The sequence below is a fragment of the Pseudozyma hubeiensis genome (assembly GCF_000403515.1).
Source record: "Pseudozyma hubeiensis SY62 DNA, scaffold: PHS3, whole genome shotgun sequence".
In the NCBI taxonomy this organism is placed as follows: Eukaryota; Fungi; Basidiomycota; class Ustilaginomycetes; order Ustilaginales; family Ustilaginaceae; genus Pseudozyma; species Pseudozyma hubeiensis.
In genome coordinates, this window is record NW_012133785.1 from 26,895 (window position 1) to 51,702 (window position 24,808).

At 56.8% G+C, this 24,808-nt stretch overlaps 11 protein-coding genes across 11 annotated transcripts; 7 read left to right on the forward strand and 4 right to left on the reverse strand.

The window, feature by feature from the left end:
- Window positions 1-534: 534 nt before the first annotated feature.
- Window positions 535-1,722, forward strand: PHSY_000066 (hypothetical protein; the record flags this gene model as incomplete). The annotated part of the gene is made up of 1 exon (XM_012330709.1): window positions 535-1,722. One exon carries the CDS (start codon window positions 535-537, stop codon window positions 1,720-1,722), a length of 1,188 nt encoding a protein of 395 aa, XP_012186099.1.
- A 153-nt stretch (window positions 1,723-1,875) lies between these two features.
- On the reverse strand, window positions 1,876-3,810 carry PHSY_000067 (hypothetical protein; the record flags this gene model as incomplete). The annotated part of the gene is made up of 1 exon (XM_012330710.1): window positions 1,876-3,810. One exon carries the CDS (start codon window positions 3,808-3,810, stop codon window positions 1,876-1,878), a length of 1,935 nt encoding a protein of 644 aa, XP_012186100.1.
- A 2,546-nt stretch (window positions 3,811-6,356) lies between these two features.
- On the forward strand, window positions 6,357-8,795 carry PHSY_000068 (ptenb protein; the record flags this gene model as incomplete). Its single annotated transcript, XM_012330711.1, has 1 exon — window positions 6,357-8,795. One exon carries the CDS (start codon window positions 6,357-6,359, stop codon window positions 8,793-8,795), a length of 2,439 nt encoding a protein of 812 aa, XP_012186101.1.
- Window positions 8,796-9,048: 253 nt separating this feature from the next.
- Window positions 9,049-10,458, forward strand: PHSY_000069 (hypothetical protein; the record flags this gene model as incomplete). The annotated part of the gene is made up of 1 exon (XM_012330712.1): window positions 9,049-10,458. The coding sequence occupies one exon, from the start codon at window positions 9,049-9,051 to the stop codon at window positions 10,456-10,458; it is 1,410 nt and encodes a 469-aa protein (XP_012186102.1).
- A 254-nt stretch (window positions 10,459-10,712) lies between these two features.
- On the reverse strand, window positions 10,713-14,762 carry PHSY_000070 (hypothetical protein; the record flags this gene model as incomplete). The annotated part of the gene is made up of 2 exons (XM_012330713.1): window positions 10,713-12,716; window positions 14,718-14,762. 2 exons carry the CDS (start codon window positions 14,760-14,762, stop codon window positions 10,713-10,715), a joined length of 2,049 nt encoding a protein of 682 aa, XP_012186103.1.
- A 663-nt stretch (window positions 14,763-15,425) lies between these two features.
- PHSY_000071 (hypothetical protein) lies at window positions 15,426-16,660 on the forward strand (the record flags this gene model as incomplete). Its single annotated transcript, XM_012330714.1, has 2 exons — window positions 15,426-15,649; window positions 16,486-16,660. The coding sequence occupies 2 exons, from the start codon at window positions 15,426-15,428 to the stop codon at window positions 16,658-16,660; spliced, it is 399 nt and encodes a 132-aa protein (XP_012186104.1).
- A 216-nt stretch (window positions 16,661-16,876) lies between these two features.
- PHSY_000072 (DNA helicase I) lies at window positions 16,877-20,314 on the forward strand (the record flags this gene model as incomplete). The annotated part of the gene is made up of 1 exon (XM_012330715.1): window positions 16,877-20,314. One exon carries the CDS (start codon window positions 16,877-16,879, stop codon window positions 20,312-20,314), a length of 3,438 nt encoding a protein of 1,145 aa, XP_012186105.1.
- Window positions 20,315-20,588: 274 nt separating this feature from the next.
- PHSY_000073 (hypothetical protein) lies at window positions 20,589-21,377 on the reverse strand (the record flags this gene model as incomplete). Its single annotated transcript, XM_012330716.1, has 1 exon — window positions 20,589-21,377. One exon carries the CDS (start codon window positions 21,375-21,377, stop codon window positions 20,589-20,591), a length of 789 nt encoding a protein of 262 aa, XP_012186106.1.
- Window positions 21,378-21,750: 373 nt separating this feature from the next.
- PHSY_000074 (hypothetical protein) lies at window positions 21,751-22,044 on the reverse strand (the record flags this gene model as incomplete). The annotated part of the gene is made up of 1 exon (XM_012330717.1): window positions 21,751-22,044. One exon carries the CDS (start codon window positions 22,042-22,044, stop codon window positions 21,751-21,753), a length of 294 nt encoding a protein of 97 aa, XP_012186107.1.
- Window positions 22,045-22,102: 58 nt separating this feature from the next.
- On the forward strand, window positions 22,103-23,239 carry PHSY_000075 (protein N-terminal asparagine amidohydrolase; the record flags this gene model as incomplete). Its single annotated transcript, XM_012330718.1, has 1 exon — window positions 22,103-23,239. The coding sequence occupies one exon, from the start codon at window positions 22,103-22,105 to the stop codon at window positions 23,237-23,239; it is 1,137 nt and encodes a 378-aa protein (XP_012186108.1).
- A 137-nt stretch (window positions 23,240-23,376) lies between these two features.
- On the forward strand, window positions 23,377-24,525 carry PHSY_000076 (hypothetical protein; the record flags this gene model as incomplete). Its single annotated transcript, XM_012330719.1, has 1 exon — window positions 23,377-24,525. The coding sequence occupies one exon, from the start codon at window positions 23,377-23,379 to the stop codon at window positions 24,523-24,525; it is 1,149 nt and encodes a 382-aa protein (XP_012186109.1).
- Window positions 24,526-24,808: the final 283 nt, after the last annotated feature.

The following is a 24,808-nucleotide window of genomic DNA, read 5'->3' on the forward strand; positions in this document are numbered from 1 at the left end:
GCGCAGTCTGAGAGGCTCAGCAGCGGTGGCAGCAGCAGAAGAGCAATTCGCGGATTTGGTGCATCGATTTTTGATTTCTTCGTGGCTTGACCGCGCAGCATCCACGTTGGCTTCATCCTTCTCCTACACCACATCGCATCCACATCGACTAGCACGATCGCACCCGACATCTAGCAGCTTCTGCAGGCCAGCTAGCAGCCTTGGACAAACTTGTCGAGCGAGACATCGTACGCCATCGAGAACACACCGCCCCCTAGCACATCCGCTTCGTTCGCGTCTTCTTTCGAACAGGATTGTCATCGCGACACTTCCGCAGGCCGCGCATTCCAGCAGTCACCTTAGGAACGGACTGCGCCCTTGTATACGGGCCACTGCATCAAGCGCTCCTCGAGAGTCGATATCGAGTAGCGGTAGACACTCGCCTCTGACACGCACATCCGGACGAGCAACATCGAAACTACTCGGGAGTGTGGTGTTCAATCACTGTTCATCTGATCGGCATCCAGAACAGCAGTATCGCGACCTCTCATCACCATGGCATTCTTCTCGTCAGCATCTACACCCAGCACCTTTGGCGCACGTCCTGCAGCGACACCGGGTCAGATCAACACTTCCGCAGCGACAAAGACCAGCGGAGACCAGGACCAGGAAGTGACACCCGGCGCTACAGACACAGTCAGCTGTCTCGCCTTCTCCCCTACCGCTGATTTCCTCGCTGTCGGAAGCTGGGACAACAACGTCCGCATCTATCAGATCAATAAGACTTCGCCTACACCCGTCCAGCCATGGCAGCAGTACTCGCATGAGGCGCCCATCCTCGATCTGTGTTGGAGCACCGACGGCGCAAAGGTCTTCTCCGTGGGAGCCGACAAGGTGTGTCGCATGTTTGACATGAACACCAACCAGCCCACCGTGGTAGCGCAGCACGCCGATACCATTCGAAGCGTTCGCTGGCTCAATGTGGCAGGTGGTGTGCTGCTGACCGCGGGCTGGGACAAGCAGCTCAAGATCTGGAAGATCGATAATCCGGCATCGCCTCAGGCAGTACACTCGTTGACGCTGCCCGAAAAGTGCTACGCGATGGACAACGTGCAGAATGTGGTGGTGGTAGCCATGGCCGAGCGTATGGTGCTTGGCTTCCGATTGGAGGAGACGGGATCCATCACACCCCTCATCGAACAGCAAAGTCCTCTCAAGTACCAGACTCGCTCCATGGCCGTCCTACCCGACGGCGACGGATACGCTCTCGGCGGAGTCGAGGGCCGAGTTGGAGTACAATACTTCCACGACCCGCAGGACAAGGACGGCAAAGTCAAGAAGTTCGCCTTCAAGTGTCACCGACGTGCCAACGCCGACCACCCAGAAGTACCGCGCAATGAGTCGCACCTCTACCCTGTCAACTGCATCGCCTTCAACGTCCACGGAACGTTTGCGACAGGTGGTGCGGACGGAAGCATCAATTTCTGGTGCAAGCAATCGAGGACCAGATTGAAAACCATGGAGACAAAGGGCCCCGCCAACGCGCCAAAAGAGCTGTTGAAGACCAACCCTGCCAAACAGCCCATCACAGCCATCGGATTCAACAGGGATGCGAGCATCTTGGCGTACGCCGTCGGATACGACTGGCACAAAGGCTATGCAGGCGCAGGGGCGGTGGAGCCGAAAGTGTACATTCAACCGGTCAACTATGAAGACGTGAAAAAGAGGCCGCCCAAGGCGTAGCGGCGGCGCGAATCAATTGATGCAATCTATGGTGTTCACACTGGATCTTCGTGGCATGATTCTACAGCTTGATTCGGCTGTATTCTGTAGCGTTTTACAAGAACAAGTGACCCTGGACGAGGCAATTCCAAATTTCGAGCGGACTGCTCGACCTCACGCGCCATAGACAATGAGATCGGCCACACCTCGCACCCTCGCCACCACTCCCCCTCCGTACGCAAACCTCACCAATCCATTGACGAAGCCCCACGATTTGGCCGGCCTCTCCATCGGGTAATCCAGTCTCGGAGGGATGCCTGTCCTGATCCAACTGAACGCCCTGTCCCTAGTCACCGCTTTGGCCTGGGTCAAGCTCAGCAGACCCTCTGGACCTGCAAACCTGCCGTATCCGCTCTTCTTCACCCCACCGAACGGTAGGCCTTGGTTGAGGTAGCTGACACCGAAATCGTTGATGTTGACCATACCGGAGTGGAGCCTATCGGCGATGTAGGTGCAGTGGTCGAGGTTGCTGCCGAAGACGGAGGAGCCGAGACCGTAGCGCGTCGAGTTGGCGATGTGGAGGGCGGAATCGAGTTGGGTGGTGGCGAAGGGGAGGATGAGGAAGATGGGTGCGAAGAGCTCTTCTTGGGCGATGGCCATGGATGGTTTGACGTCGGTGAGCAGGGTGGGTGTGAAGTAGTGTCCGTGCTTCCAGCGTGGATGGATGTAGCGTTTGCCACCGACGAGTAGACGGGCGCCTTGAGCAACGGCGTCGGAGATGAGCTGCTCGAGACGATCGAAGCGTGCATCGGTGATCATGGCTCCCATGTCCACCCTCTCGCCGTCCTTGGCTTTGGAGGACGTACCGAAGGGAGCATCATCCATGAAACTGCCCAACTTCAACCCACGAATCCTAGGCTCGACAATTCCGACCAACTTCTCTGCGATCGATTCGTCCACAATAAACCTCTCGATCCCAATGCAGTTCTGTCCACTACCCTGGAAACAACTCCTCATGAACGTACTTGCGAAGAACTTTAGATCCGCATCCTTCAGCATGATCGCAGGATCTTTTCCGCCCAACTCCAACGTCACGGGCGTCAGCTCCTTGGTCGCTGTCATCGCCACCTTCCTCCCCACCTCCTCCGAGCCGATGAACGTAATATGGTTCACCTCCGCACTTCCCGTCAACACCTCTGCCGTCTCCGGCCAACACGTCACCACCTGTACCAACTCCGGATCCACCCCGCTCTGCCTCAAACACTCCCTCACGCTGTTGATAAAGTAATGTGCTGACCATGCGACCATTTCGCTCGCTTTGACGATCACCGCATTACCCGCAAAAAGCGAACTGATGATGGGACCCAGCACGTTGTGCGCCGAATAGTTCCAGCTGACGCAGGCGACGACTACGCCCATGGGTTCGTGTTTGACCTGGCAGACCTTGTGCATCAATAGAAGGTTGTTGGGACGGGTTTCCGTCCTGAGCACCTTCTCGCCATTGGCGATGGTCCACTGGAGTTTGGAGAGGGTGGTGAGGAGTTCGCCGAAGGCTGCATCGATGGCCGTCTTGCCAGTGTCGCGCGATGCGACTCTTGCGATAGTCTCTGAATCGTTCACCACCCAGTTCTTCATAGTGCGAAGAACTTTTCGTCGCAGCGCAAAGCTCGATCGACTCCACATGAGCTGCGCGCGTCTCGCCTTGCTGAGCTTGTCCGCGATGGTCTCGGCTGTATCCGCATCCACCTCATCGATTCGATAGCCTGTCGCCGGATCGTAGCATACGATCTTTCCCGGCTGCGAAGCATCCCGTATGCTCGGTTTCGTCAGAACCTCCCCCGTCCACCCCGGCCGAGCTTGAGGAGGTGCAGCGATGGTGATAGGTACACCTAGTTCGGCGATGTACGCGCTGAAGTACGAGCCGAACCGTTGAATGATGAGGATGATGAGTGCGGTGAAGATGAGACTTGTCGGGGAACGGATGGTGGTGGAACGAAGAGGTGGGAGGAGCTGGAAGAGGTAGAGGTCGGTTTGGAGGACGAAGAGTTGGATCTGCAGTCGGGCTTGTTCGAACAGCAGTGAGATGTCGGGGATGGTGGTGGACGCCATCGTGATTGTGGCCGTCCAGGGATAGAGCAAGAGGGAGAGCGAGGATTCGAGTGATGGTGTGAAGGGAGCAAAGAGCAAGGAGACCAACACATCAAAGATCCACGCACACACACACACACGCGCATGATATGAAACGTGAAATCATACGACATGCGAAACCTTCAAACATTCGACTTCTTCTTGACAGTTCTGCACCGCGCCACGCGAGCAGCGCGACACGGATCGGAGGAGCCATGCAAAAAAAAACCAAAACCGCGGGGTTTTTGCCAGCCATGTTAGAGTTCCCACTCGCTTCCCATCGAAACAAAATCGGGCCTTGATCATCGGAAACGACGACCAAAGTCAAGGCTGTTGTAGATCAGCATCAACGCATGTTGGAGGTTGGTCTCAGATGCTGAAGGTGGGGGGAAAGGAAGATCCGAGGGTACGGGGTTGTGAGGTGGACATGATCCGAGAATACGGAGGCGAGAGACAGTCGAGGAATGCTTGGCGCCGCAGTCCTGCATCCAACAACGTGGCAGACGCCAGAAGCATCAGATCTGATGATGCCAAGACATGCCTAACCACGGTAGCGAGATGAGCTCTATCTTTTCTCTTCTCCCCCACCTTTGCTCATCCATCGAGCCGGTCTGAGGTAGCGCATGCGTCGCCGTCTTTGAGCTTAGCTTGGCGGTCCACACGCAGGGCTTGTCGATGAAGAGCATCGTTGCGACTTCCGACCGCAAGTGTCCCCGGCATGTTGTGGTTTCATTGGGGTGGGCTCGATATGATCCGGGATGCACACTAACACTAGGACGTCTTGGCAGCATACCCTTCGGATCTCTCCCCCGTTGATCTTCCACCGGTCCTGGCGACGTGCTAGCTCTTTTATTTTTGGCAGACTAACGTCAACGCACGGACTGAGAGCGCTCTAGTCTCCTCTTGGCTAGCCCAACGATACATGTGTGTGAAATTCTGTTTTCTCCAAGCAGTTGCTACAAAGAGGTAGTCGAAAAGCGAGTGGGTGTCGATTGTACGGATTGCCAAAACGGCGAAAAGGCGATCAAAGACGCCGACGCCCATTTAAGATGGTCGATTCCTGCGGGTGTTGCCGTCGTCTTGGGATGGCACAGCACGATGCGATGCGATAATCTTGGATAAAAATGACGCAGGGTGTTTAGGCCGCAGCTGCATGTCAATTTTAGCGGGCGTCAAGCTCCGGGCCCAAAATCCAAGGGCAAAGCCATGCAATAGTGCAGGACAACGCATACGTCACACCAACTTCAATCCAAGATGTCTTCTCAAGGCTAAAATCACTGCCACGCTTCCTGCCGTGGGTTTCTGGTCGGCTTCAGCCCGCTCCTGAGACGCAGATCTAGAGGTGGCACGAGGATCTCCTTTTGATGCGTCAACCTCAAGAGAGGCTTGTGCCTGACCCAGCCTCGTTTCTTGTCCTTGGGAAGATCTCCTTGGGAGCCTCTGATGTCGACTTTTGTCGCACAGTGGCGTAACATCGCCTCAAGGTCGTGGTGTTGTGGTGCATTTGTGTGCAGGCTTTGGTCACTTTCGACGTGCATTCTGTGCCGGTAACCGGTGTGCACTTGAATGTGATGGACACGCTGTCTCCTCCCACCCATTCTCAGTGTGATATCAACGCAATCAGCGTCCGAGAGACAGCTGCCTTCGGGTCAGACGAATCGGTGGCATTGTCACAGCTGATTGGAATGTGTGAACTTGGGTGCGTTTCAAGACGATCAGTCAAACCTCGATCAACAGCCAACGATACTTGCCCAACCACCCGCCCAGATCCGTCGATCTCGCTCTTTTCCTTCTCGAGCCTCGACTAGCTTCACTACACAACGTCGGCAACTGTCACCGCTTTCGGGTCTGATCGCGAGCTTCGCAGACCACCGAGCGACGAACGCAAGCAGGTGCGAGTGCCAGTTCGACAGCACGCCTGCGGTTCGAACGAGCCAAGGGGCGGCCTCAGCGTGGCTTTGAAGCGTTGACCTCGCTTGGCACGACCTAAAGTTCTTGGCAGATGCCCACGCCGTCCAGACGCGCCGCCGCAATTGTCATACTCTGCCGTGCTTTTTACACTCCGCCCTCGACTTGAACCTCTGCCTCTTTTTCTCATCCTCAATCCCATTCTCATCCTCAACCTATTGCCTTCGTCCCACCGGTCCACCACACGCACATGCTCACTACCACCATCGGCCCTCTATAAAGGCTCTCCGCCTAACAGCTCCATCCATTTGGCCTTGGGTAACAGCGACGACCTTCGCTTTGCACCGCATGTCACAGCAACGCACTCTTACCTCCACGGCTTCTGCATCGTCGCCTCTGTTATCAGTGACACGGTCATGAACACACGCACTCTATCTTCGTAGATCTTCTCAGCTCCAACCTACCTGGGCTGTGCAGTCAAAGTAGCGAGTTTGCAAGCATCGTCCTCCGTTCATACCCATACCCTGGCTCGCACCACATACAACGATCTTCGACTCTCAGCCACAGCACCGCACCGCTACCAGATACCATTCCCATTACTTGCATCAACATCGAACACAATGACGTCCATCGCACGTCGCATCGTGAGCGGCCAAAAGGCCCGCTTCAAGGATCCCACTCTCGACCTCGATCTGGACCTCACCTATGTCACCGACCACCTCATCATCATGGGCTTCCCAGCCTCGGGCGTTGCATCGCTCTACCGCAACAAGCGCTCCGACGTGCGTCGCTTCCTCGACAAGCGCCACGATGATCTCTATCGCGTGTACAACTTTTGTCCCGTCATAGAGAACTCTTACGACGCTGACGAATTCTACGGACGTGTCTCCCGCTTTCCGTTCCCGGACCACCATGTTCCGCCGCTAAGCCTCATCCCTCTCTTTGTGGCCGACATCACCGAGTACCTTGAATCCGATCCGGACGCAACCGCTGTCATTCACTGCAAAGCGGGCAAGGGAAGGTCGGGAACCATGACTTGCTGCTATCTCGTATCCCTGCCCTACCTCCCCACTGCGCCGACCAGCATCAAGAACTACAGCAAGATGCAGCGTCCGCCACAGCAGACTGTTTCACCGCCTCCTCTGCCCACCATCGCCTCGGCCGACGGACGGCAAATGACAGTCGACGGGCAGAATGCAGCTCAGCCGCAAGCAGCAACACTCATGCCACCGCCTCAGGCACGAAGCAGCATGACACTTCAGATTCCTCGATCAGCAGCATGGGCCGACCCGTGCTCATCCGACACGGCATACACTGCGCCCGCTGCTGCCGGCTCTCTTCGTCGCAGGCCTTCGCTGGCCCCGGAGCAGAGCATCATTCGCAACGACGACCAAAACCCGGAAGCAGAGGTCGAGCAAATCTCTCAGCGACTCCAGACCATCTTTGACCTGCACACGGAACGTCGTATGAAGCCCCCGTCTACAAAGAAGGGCTCGAGACGTTCGCGGTCTCGATCCCAGGCTGCGGGTCTTCGTCCGTCAGCGCATTCTACCGGAGCGATGAACTCTGCTGCGGTATCCACCGTGTCGCTGCGTGCGCTGGGTGCCGGACCGGCGGGACGAAGCTGCGATGCTCTGCACATGTCGTCGAGCGGCAACGACTTGAGTGCGAACTACCATTCGCGCTTTGCTACGCACAGCAGAGCCAGCACAAGCATGTCGCAGCATTTCGACGACAGTCTGGCCAACAGCCAGGTTCGAGAGAGCACTGACTTGGGCACTTCGATCGTAGACAACTACAGTAACGCTCGCGGCGTTCACAGTCACGATTTCGACGATGCAAGCTCGCTCGCCGTCAACCAGAACACCGAGGACCACGGCAGTACCAAGCAGCCCAAGATGGGCGTTTCGATCCCAAGTCAGCGCAGGTGGGTGGGCTACTGGACACGGATGCTCTCTGGACGGGACGCACGTCTCCCGATGATATCCACCGTCCAACAGCCGAGACGTCTCATCCGCATCACGAAAATTTCGGTCGAGCGTCGCGATGCGACCTCTTCGTCCGGCGCGCAAGGCTGGCTCGAACGTCTTGTGCCGCACTCTGACGCGCTGAGCGTACAGCTCGTTCGGTACGAAGACTCGCTCGTGGACCGCCTGGAGTCGTGGGAGAGGCACGCGCGACGTCGAGCAAGAGCGTTCGGACAGCACGACCCTTCGGGCCTCGCCGGGGACCTCAACGCTGAAGAGGAGCAGCAAAAGCAGTACCTCAAGACGCTCCGTCGCAAGGCTTCGGACCTGCAGTGCTGGGATGGGAACAAGTTTGGCGAGCAGCACGAGGGCAAGATCGGCAACTGGGGGATCTGCGTCAAGGCCGAAGCGGATCGAGCACGGGCATTCGACTGGAAGGACGATGAGCCGCAGTTGGACTACTTTGCCTTGATGTCGCAGAGCCAGCCCCGCGTAGCGATCGAGACTCCGATGACCGGACAATCGAAGGCGAAGAAAGGGGACAGATTGTGGAAGTACACTTTCGAGCCACAGCAAGAGCCGAGCAAGGAACGACAGTCGTCGACATCCAGCTCGGATTCAGGCTACTATTCTTCGATTCAGCCCTCGGAAGACTCCGGTGCCAGCCACCTCGCACCGCTCTCGGATGCCTCCGCTGAAGCACCTTCCCGCTCCTCCCCCACCTCCAAACCCGACCAAGAAGTCACCCCACCCTCATCCACCTCCTACCTTCCCAACACCACCACCTCTGGCATCTCCGTCGGCCAAATCGTAGATGCGGACCGCGAAGTTTGCGTCAAAGTACTCGTGGGTAGAACAGGATCGAAACACGCCAAGTTGCCGGACATTGCTTCGGCAGGATGGTGCTGGTTCATCCCATCGTTCGAGGATCCGGATGCGGGAGGCGCGGGTGTGGCGAGGGTGGGTGCGAAGACGCAGATCAGATTCGAGAAGCACGAGATAGATTTCAGGAAGCAGCCCTTGGGGTTGGTGGCGATCGAGGTCGAATGGGAGTGGGTGAGCGTCGGGGTGGAGGAGCACGAGGAGAGGTAGCACGCACACGCACACATTCTTTAGAGCCCGACATACATTCCCTTTCCACATTGTTGTTTGCTTCGCTCTGTGGACGTGTGTCACCTGCTACCATGACTGATCAAAGCGCCGATGTCGAATGCTCAGAAGTTCAGAGTCGTTCGGTGACAAGATGTGAAGCGTCGTCTGCCGTGAACGAGGCGTCGGAAATTGGCCAGAATGTTAGGTCGGCGAGTGGAGGCGACTGCGCGGTATCGCTCGAGCCACGAATCAAATGCGCATCGCCGTCGATCCCGCTGTGCTTCTAGACCTCCATCTCGACATCAACAACATACAAGCGACAGCTCATCACCTATCCAGCAGTCATCATTCGCTGCAGCTACCGCAAACTCACATCGAGGTGGCCTCCGAACCAAACACAAAGAGACTTGCTTGCGGTAGATCCCGACGCCTCCTCCGGAGGAGCATTTGCACCGCCACCATGGCCGCCCCATCCTCCTCATCAGCCTCCATGGCACGCGCCAACTTTGAGCTCAACAATTCCATCATAACGCTATCCTCCTCGACGCTCGACTCGATCTTCGCCTACGACTCGGAAGAGCAACGCTCCATCCTCCGATCCCAGCCCTGGAAGAGCGACCCGCACTTCTTCCAAAAGGTGCGCATCAGCGCCGTGGCGCTCATCAAGATGGTCATGCACGCACGTTCCGGTGGGATCTACGAGATCATGGGGCTGATGCAGGGGAAGATCGATGTTGCGAATCGGACGTTGTACGTGATGGATTCGTTCGCCTTGCCGGTGGAGGGGACCGAGACGAGGGTGAATGCGCAGAACGAGGCGTACGAGTACATGGTCCAGTATCTGGACGGTTCCAAGGAGGTCGGAAGGATGGAGAACGTTGTAGGCTGGTACCACAGTCATCCCGGGTACGGGTGTTGGTTGAGCGGTATCGATGTCAACACGCAACGAACGAACCAACAGTTTCAAGATCCCTTTGTCGCCATTGTCATCGATCCCAACCGCACCATCTCTTCCGGAAAAGTAGACATCGGTGCCTTCCGAACCTTCCCGGAAGGCTACACCCCGCCTCCTACGGCTAGTACCGAATCAGGCGGTGGTGCTGGAGAGTACCAGTCGATCCCACAATCCAAGATCGAGGACTTTGGCGTCCACGCCAGCCAATACTATCCTCTCGAAGTGGAGCACTTCAAGAGCAGTCTCGATGGCAAACTGTTGGAGCTCCTGTGGAACAAGTACTGGCAGAACACATTGAGTCAGAGTCCACTAGTCAGTGGGCGCGGGTACATGACGGGGCAGGTGAGGGAGTTGGGCGAGAAGCTCGGTCAGAGTCAGGCAGGGGTGGTGGCGAGGGCGAGCAGTGGCAGTGTGCCGTTTGCCCCCGCTGGGCCCCCGTCGGCAGCGGGAACGGGTGGGAAGGAGGCAGAGGAGGGAGGCAAGGGAAAGCAGAACGAGGCAGCAACGAGCGCGACGGCCGGACAGGACGCAGAACAACTCGTACAGGAACTGCAGAAACGTGCAGCCACATCCACTCTCTCAAGAGCTAGCAACGACGCTTCCAAGTTGGCTAGCGAGATGAACCACGGTCTGCTATCCAACCAGCTCAAACACACGCTCTTCAACAACCTCCCTCGTCCGATCGAAACACCCAACGCATGTACCTAATCCACTCACCTGCCAATCCCAAACCCATCTCACACAGCACACTCGCATCTGATATACGTGCAAACTTGATTCTGTAACACTTTCGGTACATGATGTAAATGGCGCGGACTCGATATTCAAAGGGGAAACTAGGTCGGTAAAAACGAGCGAATGTATAGGAGATGCAAAGAGGAAGAAACGGTAGAAATGGATAGCGTTCATGCTGTGAGTGAGGGAGATAGATCCAGGAGCACGACTGAACGGGTCGCTATAAATCAAAACGTCTCGGTCGCCTCGTACGCATTGGTGACGTCGCCCAGCACCTGTCGGGTATCTTGACGTTGACCGCCCTTGACATCGTCGAGGATCTGCACATCGTCATCCAACTCTTCTGCTCCTTCGTCCACCCCCTCATCCTCGTCGTCGTGGGCGTACGAGTAGGTCTCGTCCTCGTCGACGTTTTGACTCGGCTCGGCATCAAAGTGAGCCTGGCCGTGCATGCTGGCAGGCGTGTTGGCGCGCGACGAAGAAATGGGCGACTGCTCGGGTCGCTCGATCTCCTTGCGCTCGTATAGGTCGATGCGGAGCACGTTGAGGTCCTGCTCCTCGTCGACACCCACCACGCCTTCGGGGAAACCCTTGTGCGCCCAGTCGATCACGTAGGTCGAAGCACGCATGAACTTCTTGTGCGCGTACTTCTTGTGGAAGAATTGGTGCGTGATGGGTCGCAGGCAGTAGTCGAGCATGATCTCGGCGGTACCCAGCAGCTCCTGCTCCGAGTAGGTAGAGTAGTGCACCAGCGTGGGCGTCCACTCACCGCGCTCGAGCACCTCGCGGGCAAGCCAGACGGAGGCGGCGGCGACGAGCGATGGAGGGTGCTCCATGAGACGGTAGTCGAGCAACGAGATCTCCATAAAATACTTGGCGACCGTACGCGTCTGGATGTCGTAGTTGTCGGCCTTGCTGATGCGACGAAGGAAGTTCATGGGGTTGGCGTACGACATGCTAAAGTCGAGCACCTTGAGCACGTAGCGTTCTGCCTTGAGGATCTCGACGTCGGTGTAACCGCCATCGGCAAGGTAGTAGAAGTTCTGGATCGAAGGGCACATGACCTCTTCGTACTTGGAGGCGATGAACATGGCGGTGACGCCGACGAGCTGAAGCTTGGAGAGCGAGATGGTGCGTCGAGACAGGAAGCGGTCGATGATGTTGACGGCGAGGTAGAGCGTCTCGGGAAGCAGGCGGAATTTGGCGTGGACATCGACGAGCCAATCGACGAGGATGGCGCGCACGTCCCAGTTGATCTCCTTCTGGTTGGCCATGTAGTCTCCGTTGGGCATGTTGATGATCTCGAGCTCCTTCATATACTCGAAGATGTCGTTGACATACTCGGCGACCATGAGCGGGTCTTCGGCATCTTCGGCGTCAAGGTCCTCCCATCCTTCGTCCTTGGCAGGCTTGTCGGCCTGCTCGGTCTTGAGACGCTTGGCTTGGGGCGCCTCCATCTTATCGTCCGTATCGCGAACCTCATTGAGCTGGGTCTTTGATGACCGCGATGCATGGGTAGTCGGAGCGGCAGAAGCGGTGGTGGCGACGGAGGTGTTGGAAACATCACGACGAAGACCGGTCTGCGAGCTGGCCGAGCTGGTGCGAACCATCGAGCCCTTACGGGCGGCGGCGACAGCGGAAGCGCCAGTGGTGGCGGTGGCGGTGGAAGTCGATCTGGACGTTGCTGATGGGATGCCGGATGTGGTGGAGGTAGTGGTGCCGGCGACACGTCTAGAGGCACGGAAGGGGCGGTCTGCAGCAGCATCGGGGCCGGCAGTGGTGGTGGTGGTGGTGGGTCGGGTACGAACGATGCGACGAGCAGCGCCAGTGCCGTTGACGGCGGCGGCGGTGGTGGTGGTAGCAGCGACGGCTGATCGCGACGATGTCGAAGCCGAGGTGGTGGCACGAGGTTTGATGGCGTCCTTGAGAGCAGCTTTGCCCTTGTCGTCGTTGCCGGCCATGGTGGATCGGGTGCGGTTGGCGTTTGTGAGATCGCCGAGCGCAGCTCGCTTCCGAGTTCCGAGAACGCCAGAGGCAGCCGAAGCAGCCGACGCCTTTGTGGCCGCAGTCACCGTGGAGGCTGGCTTTGATGGACCGGCATCGGCAGCACCACCATCGAGGCCGTAGCGAGCACCCCTCGATGGGACACCAGTGACGCCAGCATTCTCCTTGGCCTGGGCTCCGCCAGCAGAGGCAGTGCTGCGTGTCCGCAATGGGATGCGACGGGATGCCTGTGGTGGGAACGATAAAGCAGGATCGCGACGAAGGTCAGAAAGACTCGTAGACAGCTTAGCCGATATGAGACTAAGACTAGTGCACTTACAATGTTCTGAGACATGGTGTATCTATGCGTAGCTCAGCTTCGAAGAAAGTTGAACGAGCTGCCGATCGCGTCAGACACGAACGCGAAGACAGGGAGGCGTCGCGTCGATGGCGACGAGGAAGTGATGCAGAGGTAGCGATGCGGGTTAGCTCGAGGTCATGAAGGAAATGATGCTGAGGCTTTCGAGACAGCGCGACGTGATGCAGGAGCAGGCCGGGACGAGATGCTGGTGGAGGATGCCGTGGAGACGCGACCGAGACGAGACAAGGAGATGTGCAGCGAACGATGAAGATGATGCCAGAGCCAGCGCAGATGGCAATGCTGCCAAAGAGGATCGAGAGGAGAGAGCGTGGAGAGGAAGAAGGTGAAGATGAGACAATGTAAGGTGGACAAGGGAAAGGATGAAGGAAGGAGTAGCGAAGGAGGAAGGACGAGTGGAGATGGAGAGCCAAGCTTGACTTGGCTCGTCTGAGCGTTGCAACGCCGAGCGGGAGGGTAAGAAGAAAAAAAGGGCAGCAAACAGGCAGAGCACGGGTTTGAATTCAACGCGGCAGCAGACAGTAGTCTCGATTTTGAGGCACGACGAGCTGCCAATTCAAAACGGTCCATCGTGACTGGCGACTGGCGTTCGCGGTCAATTCAAAATGGGCGAAATGCGAAATTGGCAGCTCGGACACCTGAGGAGGCGCCCGGCAATTTCTGACTGGGCTGCAACTGCGTTTTTCGAACGCGCTTTCGTGTGTTCGCGATGCTGACTACTCTGCGTGTCGCAGCCTCGTTTTTCGAGGCTTGAGCCGCGAGCATCGAGCCGTCGATGCCCTGCGTTGGAAAATGGAAATTGGAAAACCCTAGCACGCGAGCCGGCAGTCTCCAAATTCAACTTCCAACCGCCAGAACCTCGAAGGCGAGCTTGGCGTGACCATGTTAGATCCGAAAGCCGGGTCAACATGCTTGGCTCCAACGCCATGGCGGGTCATCCGATGATGATGATCGCGGCAAGCAGCGCTACAGCCAGCCAGGAAGCGGACATGGATGAGCGCCAAGGAGAGACACAGAGCTGTCTACCTGAGCTAGATACTGGGTGGCCACGGCGACTCAGGGAGAGATGCAACCAAGACATGGGCAGACGAACTGGTAGCAGTGCACTGCCAGAGAACGAGAAACAGAGAGAAGACCGTCGGGGGCGATGTCGCGGTTCAGAACGTACCTTGCAAGGCGTTTCAAAAGGGAAAGCGGGAGATAGATGCTGGCTTCTTGTGCTGTCCAGAGTATGCTTCGCGATTGCAATATCTTGTCCGATGCTGTCCGTCAGGTATCAGCTGTTGGTGCAGGGTAGTTTATACTGAAAGTTGGTATCGAGTAGTAGACTGTCGGTAGCCACTATCGTTGGATGTTGGTGCTGATTGAGTCGAGTACTGTTGATAGACGCTTACGCCTTTCGAGGGAAGCTGCGTGGTATGATGCTGCTATGTGCGATGCCGAAGAAGAGAGCGCACGTTTACGACGACGACGCTCAGTCAAAGTTTGGCGCGTTCGAAGGATCTGAGGGAAAGGTGAGAAGAGGAGTGTGAGGTGAGTAGGAGCGGGCGAGTAGATGAGAGGTGAAGATGATGATGAAGGAGGAGAAGGATGAATCTTGAAAGCGTGTGTGAGTATGTGTGAGAGGAAGCCAAGGCGAGTCGAGCGTAAAAAGGAGGCGCCGGTCGGAGCAAGTTCTGAGACACGCTCACCAAGCAAGCCTGTTGTGGAACCGCGAATTTAGGTCGGTCGGATACTGTATGCTTTGTTGGTCGATTCTACAATCAATTTGCTTCCGCTTTCGCTCGTCCAGAGCGCTGGATGTCTATCCTAGACCGGCGCTCTCCTTTGCCAGATCCTGCTAAGTGCGTCATTGCAATCTTCCGCTCACCGTGACCTTGCTGCTTCCATCCTCAGTTCGCGAGCAGGACGACATGCGTGCCGCCACTGCTCGTCACGTAGCTCAGACCGGCGATTGGACCGCGACGGCTGTGACCCAGCTTGAAACACAACCATGAGCCTCGGTGCTTCGCGATTCGTATCGAGTTCGTGACGTTGCACGGCTTGAGGCTACACATTCAAGGCAATGTAGACCCGTGCTGAAGCATCCTTTTGCCGTCCGCGTCGCGAAATACAAGCTCGTTTCGATTTCGACCACATCGATGTTGCGCCTCTTGTGTCTAGCGAGAATACAAACACCACGGGAGCGATATTCTTCCAGTAGTTGCATTTTGACAAGCAATTACAGTCAGCGTACGGTTGGCCCGACTCGCGAGGCATCACGACCAACAAGGTCCCTTTAGGTATCGCGTCTGGCTGGTCCGTCTACGTCCTCTCAACAATGGCCATGCGCGTGAATTCGCCTCTGCCCGCCATTGTGACACGCTGCAGTTGCGGCCGCTTCGAGAAGTGAGTGTGAAGTAATGCTATATGCTTTTCGTGCTCCTGACCAGCCCATCCTCTCGTGTCCCTCGAGCTTCTTCTCTCGTGCCCTGGCAGCCTTCTGTCCTTGTATTGGAGGCATATATCCATTCATAGCTCAACGTCTGTCCAGTCAAGCCTCTGAGACGTTGACAAGCGATGATCACAGGCGCCATTCATGGGCTCGTCGTCTGCATGGACAATTCGCCGGCGTCGAGATGAACGGACAAATGTCAAAAATGAAAATCGGAAGAAGCTCGTCCAAGAAAAACAGGCACCGAAAATCCCGCCTCCGAGACAGCGCCGGAAATTTGCATCCAAAATAACAGAAGTGCAGCAAGAAGAAGCCACAGCAAAAAAAACTCCACATTGTAGCCGCACGCGACGCGGGTCCAACATCACGTGCGTCCTCGGATCTTTTTGACCAGCTGCTGGACGCTGGGTTGGTAGCTATGATATCGGGACCGCCTGCATCAACCACGGAGAAACGGTCGCCACGGAAGCACTGCTATTCCGAGCAAAGTCGACGGAGAGCTCGACGACGAGCGATCAGACGTAGCTCGCGATGCAGCGGCGTTCGTCGTTCGCAGGCGGGGCGGAAGCAGCAACGAGGCGGAGCCAACACAGAAGTCACGGTGTGCTGACGCAAGAGAGGCCCGCTTCAAGTCATGTCACTGACACTCTGTCTTTGCCTCAAATTGCTCGAATGCAGTACAGCGTCTCGGAGCAGTACAGCAAGTCATGCACAACAAGCAGAGACGCCGAGCCTGCGTGACGCCGCCGTAGCGAGAGCCGGGGCGCAATGACCGAATGACTGACTGACTCGCGTGATGGGATCGCGTTGAGTAGATTCGCGCTCTTTTTTCTCGTCGAGGAAATCGACCGCGCCGCGCTGTGCAACCAACACTTGGCAGGAAGGGTGCATCGCCCGATGGCTCGATAATCACGTTTTTGGCCATCGACCCAGATCGCTCATCTTCATGGCCAATGCAATGCATGGCCTCGTAGCATCGTTGCTTGCACCTCTTGCGCCCCTCACAGCGTCCATTCTGCGCCTGCAGAAACCCGCAAAGTAGACAGAGACTGCAGCGGCAAGCAAGCCAGAAGACACAGTCCAGAACCGCATCAGTGCCTCCATCGGCTCTCGTGGTTGAGAAACCCAAAAATTTTACTCAGCCAACGTCACTGCCCTGATAGCCGGCATCCTCCTCCTCTCTCAACACGATATCACATCACAGCTCCCCTCCTCTACCAATTGAACACCTCAACACAGCTGCTGCTGAAGACAGCGGACGACACGCGCTCCCCGATTACCAGATCCGCCGACTCGAAGCACCCTCCCGCAGCGAGATTGACATCGCCGAATTGCCATGCGAATGTCGGCTATATGCTGCAACTGAGCACATCCAGTAGGCTCACACACGGCGGATATGCAGCATCCTCGTAAGCCTTTCTTCTTTCGCAGTTCGGGCGTCCGCTCATCGACCATTCATTAACGCCTGCCGCTCACATTCGTAGGCTCGAGCGCTACCCCTAAACCCTCGTGTGAATGCGCCTAGCTACCACTGTGCCATCATGCAGCCGATCACTCAGCTCAACCCTTTGCTACACGCACAGCGTCACAACGTCATGGACCACAAGCAGACCGTCGCAGATCCGCCAAAGACCACAAGCATGGTCTCGTCGAACATCCCCGCAAAACGGCGTGCTTCATCTTCTTTCGCGCAGCCTCAAGCTTCGACCAGCACAGCTAGAGCTGTCGCTTCGACGTCCAAAGTAACCAACGCACTGCCTCACGCAAACAAGCCCCTCAAGAAGAAGGTTGCCTCCTCCAACGACGACACTGTCGCCGCACGTCTCCAGCCCAAACTCTCGCAAACCTCATGGCGCAGAACAAAGTCGTACCAGCATGCAGATCTAAGTGGTCCAACTCGCCGTACGGTGCTCGAATGGCTGCCTCGCGAGGTCGTCTTCATGGTCCTCCATCTACTCTCCTTCCGCGACATCCAGAGCCTCCTCCGAGCCGACAAGCGCATCCGACCGCTCATCCACGCGAAAACCTTCTGTCCTTGGCGAAAGCTTTTGGCGTCCTTCTTACATCATCAGCGTCTCTACGACGAGATCATCGCCCTCGAGGAGGAGTCTCTGTTCGACGGGTCCGACCATGACAGCAATCCTGACGAAGAGAGACAAGATGTGCACCAGAGCGACGCCACGATCGCAGCCCGACAGCCTGCCGCCAATGGCAGCACCAGCGGCGTCCAGGTCGGCACCGCAGCAGCGGCGAACCAAGCACAGATCGAGCAGGACTTCGTGCAAGCGTACGTAGACCTGATCGGCATACTGCAGCTCAAGACTGCTCCCCTCGACCTACTCGACCTGGTCCCATGTCTCACGAGGCTCTGGCACGAGCACACATGCTTCCCGGTGATTCGCAAGTGGTGTCGCGACTTTGTCGTCGGACGTGTCGCAGCAGACCACCTCTTCGCTGCCGTCGATCACGTCGTCGCAACAGAGGTTCTCTGCAGCGTCCGTCTTTACCTCGCTGTTGTCCGTGTGTCCCGTGCCTTCTCCCAGAATCTGCCCTCGCTTCAATCCGTCCGCGTCCTGGACTACGATTGCCGCACCGCCGTCACCAACTTCTTCCAGCCGGATCGTATCTCACCCGCACCCGGCACCAACCTCACGTTTCAGCTCACACACGAACAGGATCGATTCGTGCGACGAGACGTGCGCCCTGGCGAACTCGTCAAAGTACAAGCATTCGCAGGCACGGGTAAAACCAGGTCGCTGCTCGCATATGCCGAGCGACGGCCGCATAGGCGATTCCTGTACATCGCCTTCAACAAGGCTGCCGCCGAGGAAGCGCGTCGTCGCTTTCCAGAGCACGTCCAATGCCGCACGATGCACTCGGTCGCGCTCTGTCAGGTCGTGCGCACGGCTGGTCAGGACATCGGCGACCTCCGAGCACGCGACGTGGTGCGGCTGCTCGGCGAATCGCTTCCCGAGGGTCAGCTGTTGCGTGCTCAAGCCATGACGACACAGGGTGGGCGTGATCATCGCCTGACACCCACCGCTGTCGCTACCTACGTGCTCGCCACCCTCCAGCGCTTCTTCTATTCGGACGATGCCATCATCATTCCGGATCGTCACGTACCCAACAAAGTCGCCACCGACACCGATCTCAAGATTCGAGCCGTTGCGAGATGCGCACAGGAGCTGTGGGACTCGATCCGTCAAGGCTCTCCTGACCGCAGCGGTAAGTCGGTCAAGTGCCCGCACGACGCATACGTCAAGCTGCTCCAGCTGCAAGCGCCCCACCATTCAGAGAACTTCTTCAAGGCTTTCGACGTGCTCTTGCTCGACGAAGCTCAGGACTTGTCGGCGGCGCAGGTCTCGATCCTGCTCCGTGCCAAGAAGCACTGCGGCATCCTCATCGTCGGCGACGTTTTTCAGAAAATTTACGGGTTTCGCGGCGGCACTGCCAAGGCTTTCGACGAGCGCCTCTATCCATCGGCTGCCCACTTTCAGCTTACCAAGAGTTTCCGCTTCGGAGATGCCGTGGCCAACATCGCCACCGAGATGCTCGGTCTTCGTAAGCCTGCTCCGTGGGAAAGGGCAGCACCAAAGCCGGTCCTCACCGGCGCGCTGGGCATGGCTGACCGCGTCTTCGCCGATGCCAGCGTGTTTCGCCGCCAGCTGGAGCCATCGACGCCTTCAACAGAGCCCACAGACCCGACTCAGCAGCAAGACGGCGATCGAAACGGAGCAGGAGACGAGGCTCAGCCGACCCAACTAGTTACATCGACGAATGACGTTGCAGCCGCATTAGCCGACGTGCTTCCGGACCAGATGGGAGAGGGCCGACAGGCTGTGGCCCTGCAAGTGGGCTCTGTTGGAAGGATCGGCCGAAGCGACGAGCTGATCCGCCACACACGCATCTTTCGGTCCAACAGAAAGCTCTGTCTTACGGCTCTGGCTTTGTCGGCTTCGCTTCCGCAGCCTCACAAGATCTTTCTCAAAACGAGTCAGGCCCTGCAACCGGATGCGATCGTAACGCTGCTACGCGACGCCCACATCCTCTATCACAATGACTCGAGATCCATGTCGCGGAACTCGCTGCTGCGCGACTTTGCCAGCTGGAAAGATCTGGTGCAGCGTGTCGAAGCAGAAGGCTCGGGCGAGAGCAAGCTGAGTCTGGCCGTAGCCCTCGGCGGCCTGTTGGCGAGTTCCGACTTTCTCGAGCAGGTCGACCAGCTCGAAACGCGTTTTGCAGACACCGAGGAGGCTGCCACGGTGATTCTGACAACAGTGCACCAAGCAAAGGGTCTCGAGTGGGACTGTGTTTGCGTCGAGGACGATTTTAGGCCCGTATTTGGAGCTGACAAATCGCAGAGGGTCGAGGTCGCGAGCTACTGGCATCAGGACGAGCTGAATCATCTGTACGTTGCCTTGACGCGAGCGAAACGCAAACTCGTCGTGTCGAAGGTGGTGCTGCAATGGATTGCCGCGATGCGTGGTCTGTATCGGTACAGGCTACTGACGAGCAACAGCAATACAGATTTCGTCAAGACCGGACTTTGCCCTCACTGCAAAGCGTCCAAGCATTCACTGGTGGTCAAAGAATATCGATTGGCCTGTTTCGACTTTTTGGATCCTCGATGCAACGATTCACACAGCGAGATGACGAGCACGTCGGCAGCTAAGGCGACCGCTTCCTCGGCCATGCCGAAAGATCCGTCGCCGCTCACACAAATCATCGGATGTATCGGCTGCCTTGCGGATCCTCAATCCGCTGTTCACGCGGATTCACTCGCAGACCCGGACCTGGCACTGTTCGTTGCTACAGCACCCAAGATCACGCGTCAACGACCTCACGCACCCAAACAGGAGAACGACACCACAGCAAATGAGAAGCCAAAAGCAGCGCCAATCGCGCCGTCGGCAACCTTCAAGCTGGATCATCCGAAACATCCATTCTTGAAAGCAGATCACAGGTCCATGAAATGGGCTATCATGCATCACGAGTACAAGCGCGCGGTCTATAGCTGGTTCGACGACATGTGAGTCGACGCGCACGGGGAGAGGAAAGGGAGAGGAGAAGAGATCGTTCGGAAATGTGTCCTCCAGGAGATCATCGTTTCAGGATTTCCTTTTGTATCAGTATCAATAATCACGGTCGTAATCGCGGATGGCGCAACATCAGTTCCGGACACTTTGACGAAGACGCACGAGCTGCCCGTGTTTCATATCAAGGCCGTCGAGAACCACAGGCTGAGACAGCACGTGAGAAAGAATGCGTGCATTGCAAAAAAACCAAGTCTGAGCTCTCTACGCTCGCCTACACGCCAGCCATACCGAACATCCCGGTCGCATCTCTGACCTTGGCCACATCGCTAGCGGTCAGATGGTGCTTTTGGGAGAGGAAGAAATCTTCGAAGATTCTCTCGATCTCCGCATCACCGGGACTTCTACCCGAAGGACCTGGGCTGGCAGCGCCTGCATCGGCGTTGTGACCTGAAAACTGGATTTCCAGATAGCTCCGTAGACCGGTCCAGAACTCGATGGAGCGGATGCGGTTCTCGTGCAATCTCGAGATGCTTGGACTGAGAGGTGGTGGTACGGCTGTTCCGGGGAACTGTGTTGATCCACCGGGTTGAGCGCCTGGTCCGAGAGGTTTTCCGGCGTTCCTGGCGGACAGACCGGAGAGGGTTTCGTCATCCGTGGTGAGGGTAAGTTCCGGGATGGAGACGCCGGAAGCGGTTCGGTTGTGAGACGGTCGACTGCCGGTGGAGTTGATTGGTGCAGGTGCTTGTAGATCTGCGCTGGTGGGTTTAGTTGCAGAAGGAGCAGGTGCAGAATCGTTGCTGGCGGAGGAGGAAGACATTTGTTCGTACTGGGAGACGGTGTATGTTTTTTGAGAAAAGGCATGAAGTTGTGCGATCTCGTCCTTGAGAAGTTCGTTCACCATTCGATGCCTTTTCAGCGTAGTAAGTCCTGAAAAGGCGTCGGAAACGATGACCACATCGTAGGCTTGTCCGCAGCCACCGGAGACGTCCGAGACAACGAGAGTGGATACGTTTTGCACCTTTTGCCGGATGGCCGTCTCGAGTTCCTGTGATGAGACCATTTCCGCGAATGTGTATGGATGCCTGCACAAGTATACGTCCAGTCGCGATCGGTGTGTACGAGGAAGAATGTGGTCGCTGCGATGTGATGGTGTGTCTATTGCAAGCAAAGTATGTAGATGTGGCTATGCGACTTGATACGTGCGCGCAGCAACGACCTTTTTGACTGTTGGGCTGCGTGAAACCGATTTGTTCGAAAGAAAGAATCAAGGTGTTGGCGCTGGAGGCGCGCTGTTCTGCTCCTTCGCGCTGTCACCCCATGGATTCTCTGTTGCTGCTGCTGCTGCGTACCTCTTGAATGCGAAAATTAAGGCTTGGGAATGCGCGACCTCTGAACTGGCTCGTGCTTGGCAGCGAATAAAAAAGGGCGAAATGTCAGATCTCGTAGAATTTAACTTCTTTGTTAGGGCGAGAAGAGTGACGTTTGTACGATTTTGCCGCGCTTCGACGGGCTAGCAACGGTGTCAGTGGACCCTGAAGTGGTTTCGAAGCTTCTTTGGCCTTGGCAGCATCTCCCTGTCGTCCACAGAGGAGACGCTCTGTGACCACTCGCAAGCGGCAGCGCCCCGACGTCATTCTTCTCCTGCGGATCACGTCGACAGCACGAGGGCTGGCTCCGCTGAACAGTTGCCTGCGCTGGCCCTCCTTGTCCCAAGAAGCGTCATCCATCTGTTCGGCATTGCGGACCCGAGAGGTCAGTCGAACCGTAGGTCTCAGACGTGTCGGGATGACGACGACCGCAGCAGCGCAGCGATCAGAGCGCAGGCGGATCGCTTGCATACAATTCGACTCCAAACATGCTGATGTCGCCGGGAACATCGAAACGGTCCTCTCTCTCGTTAACGAGCTCATCCCCAAAAACGACTCGGAATCAATCGACCTTGTCGTGCTGCCGGAACTAGCGCTCACCGGCTATGTCTTCAAGGACAGAGACGAGATCGATCCGCATCTCGAGGATCCCTGCAATTTTGTTCCGCCGGCAATTCCATCTCCGGCTCAGTCCGCATCGACCTTCGATGCTGTATGCAAGGCTTCATCAGCGTCCTCGCAACAGCCAAGCCTGATGCTGGCCGCTCATCTTGCCCAGCGGCTCCGCTGTCACGTTGTTATCGGCTTCCCCGAGCTCGGCTCCCGTCAGCTTTCTCGAGATTTTGCAGGAGTGACTACGGGACCAATTGACCCACCCTTTGATGCCAGGCCAGAAGACGTTCAAAGCTCAGAGGCCAGGATCGAATCGGGTGCGGACAGCGATGGCCAGGACTGCGCCTTCAACTCAGCCGCCCTTCTGACTCCCGACGGCTCAATCAAACACATCTTTCGAAAGCATTTCCTTTTCGAAACAGATGAGGTGTGGGCATCTGAAGGAAGTGGGTTCGAGGCTATCAACTTGCCGGGGCTCGGCAACGTCTGCGTCGCCATCTGCATGGACCTGAATCCATTCAGGTTTCGCACGGCCTTCGAGAGTTGCGAGCTCGCGTCATTTTGCGTCGAGAAGGAAATCGATCTGCTGATCATGCCGATGGCCTGGCTGCTACCCAACGACGAGAAAGACAAGCTTTCCGAGCACGATTCTTCGAAGCCTGCCCCAAGTCTTTCCACGATCAATTACTGGGCCATGCGTTGCCTGCCCTTTTTCGACCCCGAGCACCCTGCTGCTCGTTCTTCTGCGAGCTCAATACAGCAAAGAAGAGTCGTCTACCTGGTTGCGAACAATAGAACTGGCACAGAGTCGGACTCCACCTTCGCTGGTTCGTCGTGCGTGCTCGAAATGAAGTCCCGGCAGCGTCCGCTTTTGATCGATAGCCTCGGTGCAAGCGAGCAGGCTTGCCTTGCAGCCACTCTGCCCGCCCTGGAAACGGTCTAGCTTATGATCGTCCAACACCGCAAGTGAACGCACCCGCTCTCGTTGATGCTGATCTTCTGCGTCGCTCCTCGGAACGATTCAATCCGATTGGCCTTTACCATCTCTTCTCTCTCACTATCTTCCCAAATCTGCTCGACATGCTTGCGTGCAGATCCTTTGTGCTGCTTACGGCTGCTCTTGCTTACATTGGTGGCACCTCAGCCTCGACCCACGAGATTGAAGAAGTCAATCCGAGCACATCGGCTGGTGATCACGAGATTGAAGAAGTCAGTCCAAGGTGGAAGCCGCCTGTTCCCCCTGGGTCGTTAGTGACGATCCCTCGGCCTCCCACCGTAGACGAGTATATCAAGAAGCTCAGCCCCGAACGGATTGAACAACTGCATTCCGGCCTCCCCGAGCATGCTGATCCCAACCCGTATCACAGCATCCCCTTCTACGGTAGATTGCCCATCTTCGACCTCAAATCGCCAAGTAACGTCGTGGAACAGGCTCTCAAGGACTATCGAAGCGTGCTTATCATAGATGACGCTACAAAGCAAGTTTCACAAGTCAATTACCAGGCTTTTCGCCTCTCCAAAGTGGCCTTTGACGATGACAAGGGGGCGCTTTTTCTCCACAGCCTCGATCTGAATGTGCACACGCTTCACCGAAAGTACTTTCCGGTGGGTGTCGGCCCGATTGCCGAGCCAAAGATGCCTGGACGGGTCGAGATTGATCACCTGCCGCATGTTGGGAACATCCCTGTCCTGACCTATGGACACGATTCGCTCGGTCACATGTTCTCCGCGGCCAACACTGGCTTGTTCAGATTCTGGCATGTTCGCGAAGGTCACGATCCAGTGCTTGTCATGCCGCGCACAGCACTGATTGCTCGGGCCGGTACGAAGACCGAAGACCTCCAGGTCAATACTGTCTTGACTCTCTATGGCGCCCTGACGCAGCAGTACAATCCGGTCATCGCTTCTCTCAGATATGGACGTCCGATCCCACTTGACGAACGTCACATGTACAGTCGATCGAAGCCCGTTCCGCTGCTGCAATATCCTCGATTCGATACAAGAGCAACGCGCGAGCAGATGATACAAGCACTGCAACAGCGCGGACGTTTCCGCTACTACGACAACCATGCAGCCAGCGACGGTCCGATCAAAGTCAAACTTTTGAACCACCGAGCTCCTCCAGGCGTACCTATAGACATCGCTATCGAGAAGTTGTCGGGGAGCGAGATCGCTCAAGAGGGCTTGCTCAAGAAGCTGCGCGCAGTACGCCTGCGGATGTTAGTATAGAGTGCCACGCGTAGGTTTGTCGGTCGCAGTCCGGAGCCATTGGTGGATGGCGATGGTCGATTGCTCGCCCTCATCCAATCGCAGTTCAACCCTCCACCGATGCTGTAAGAAGATCTGTGGCAGTTCATTGAACCACCGATGAAAGCTTCATTGGCTCCTTCGGGCCAAGATGGGACCTGAATGTGGGTGCTTCACGGCTTCCCACCGCAGCCTTTCGTGGTCGGCAATGCGAGCCTGTGTGATGAGGTTCATCTCTGGTTTTCAGGGCGAAGCATGTTGCGTC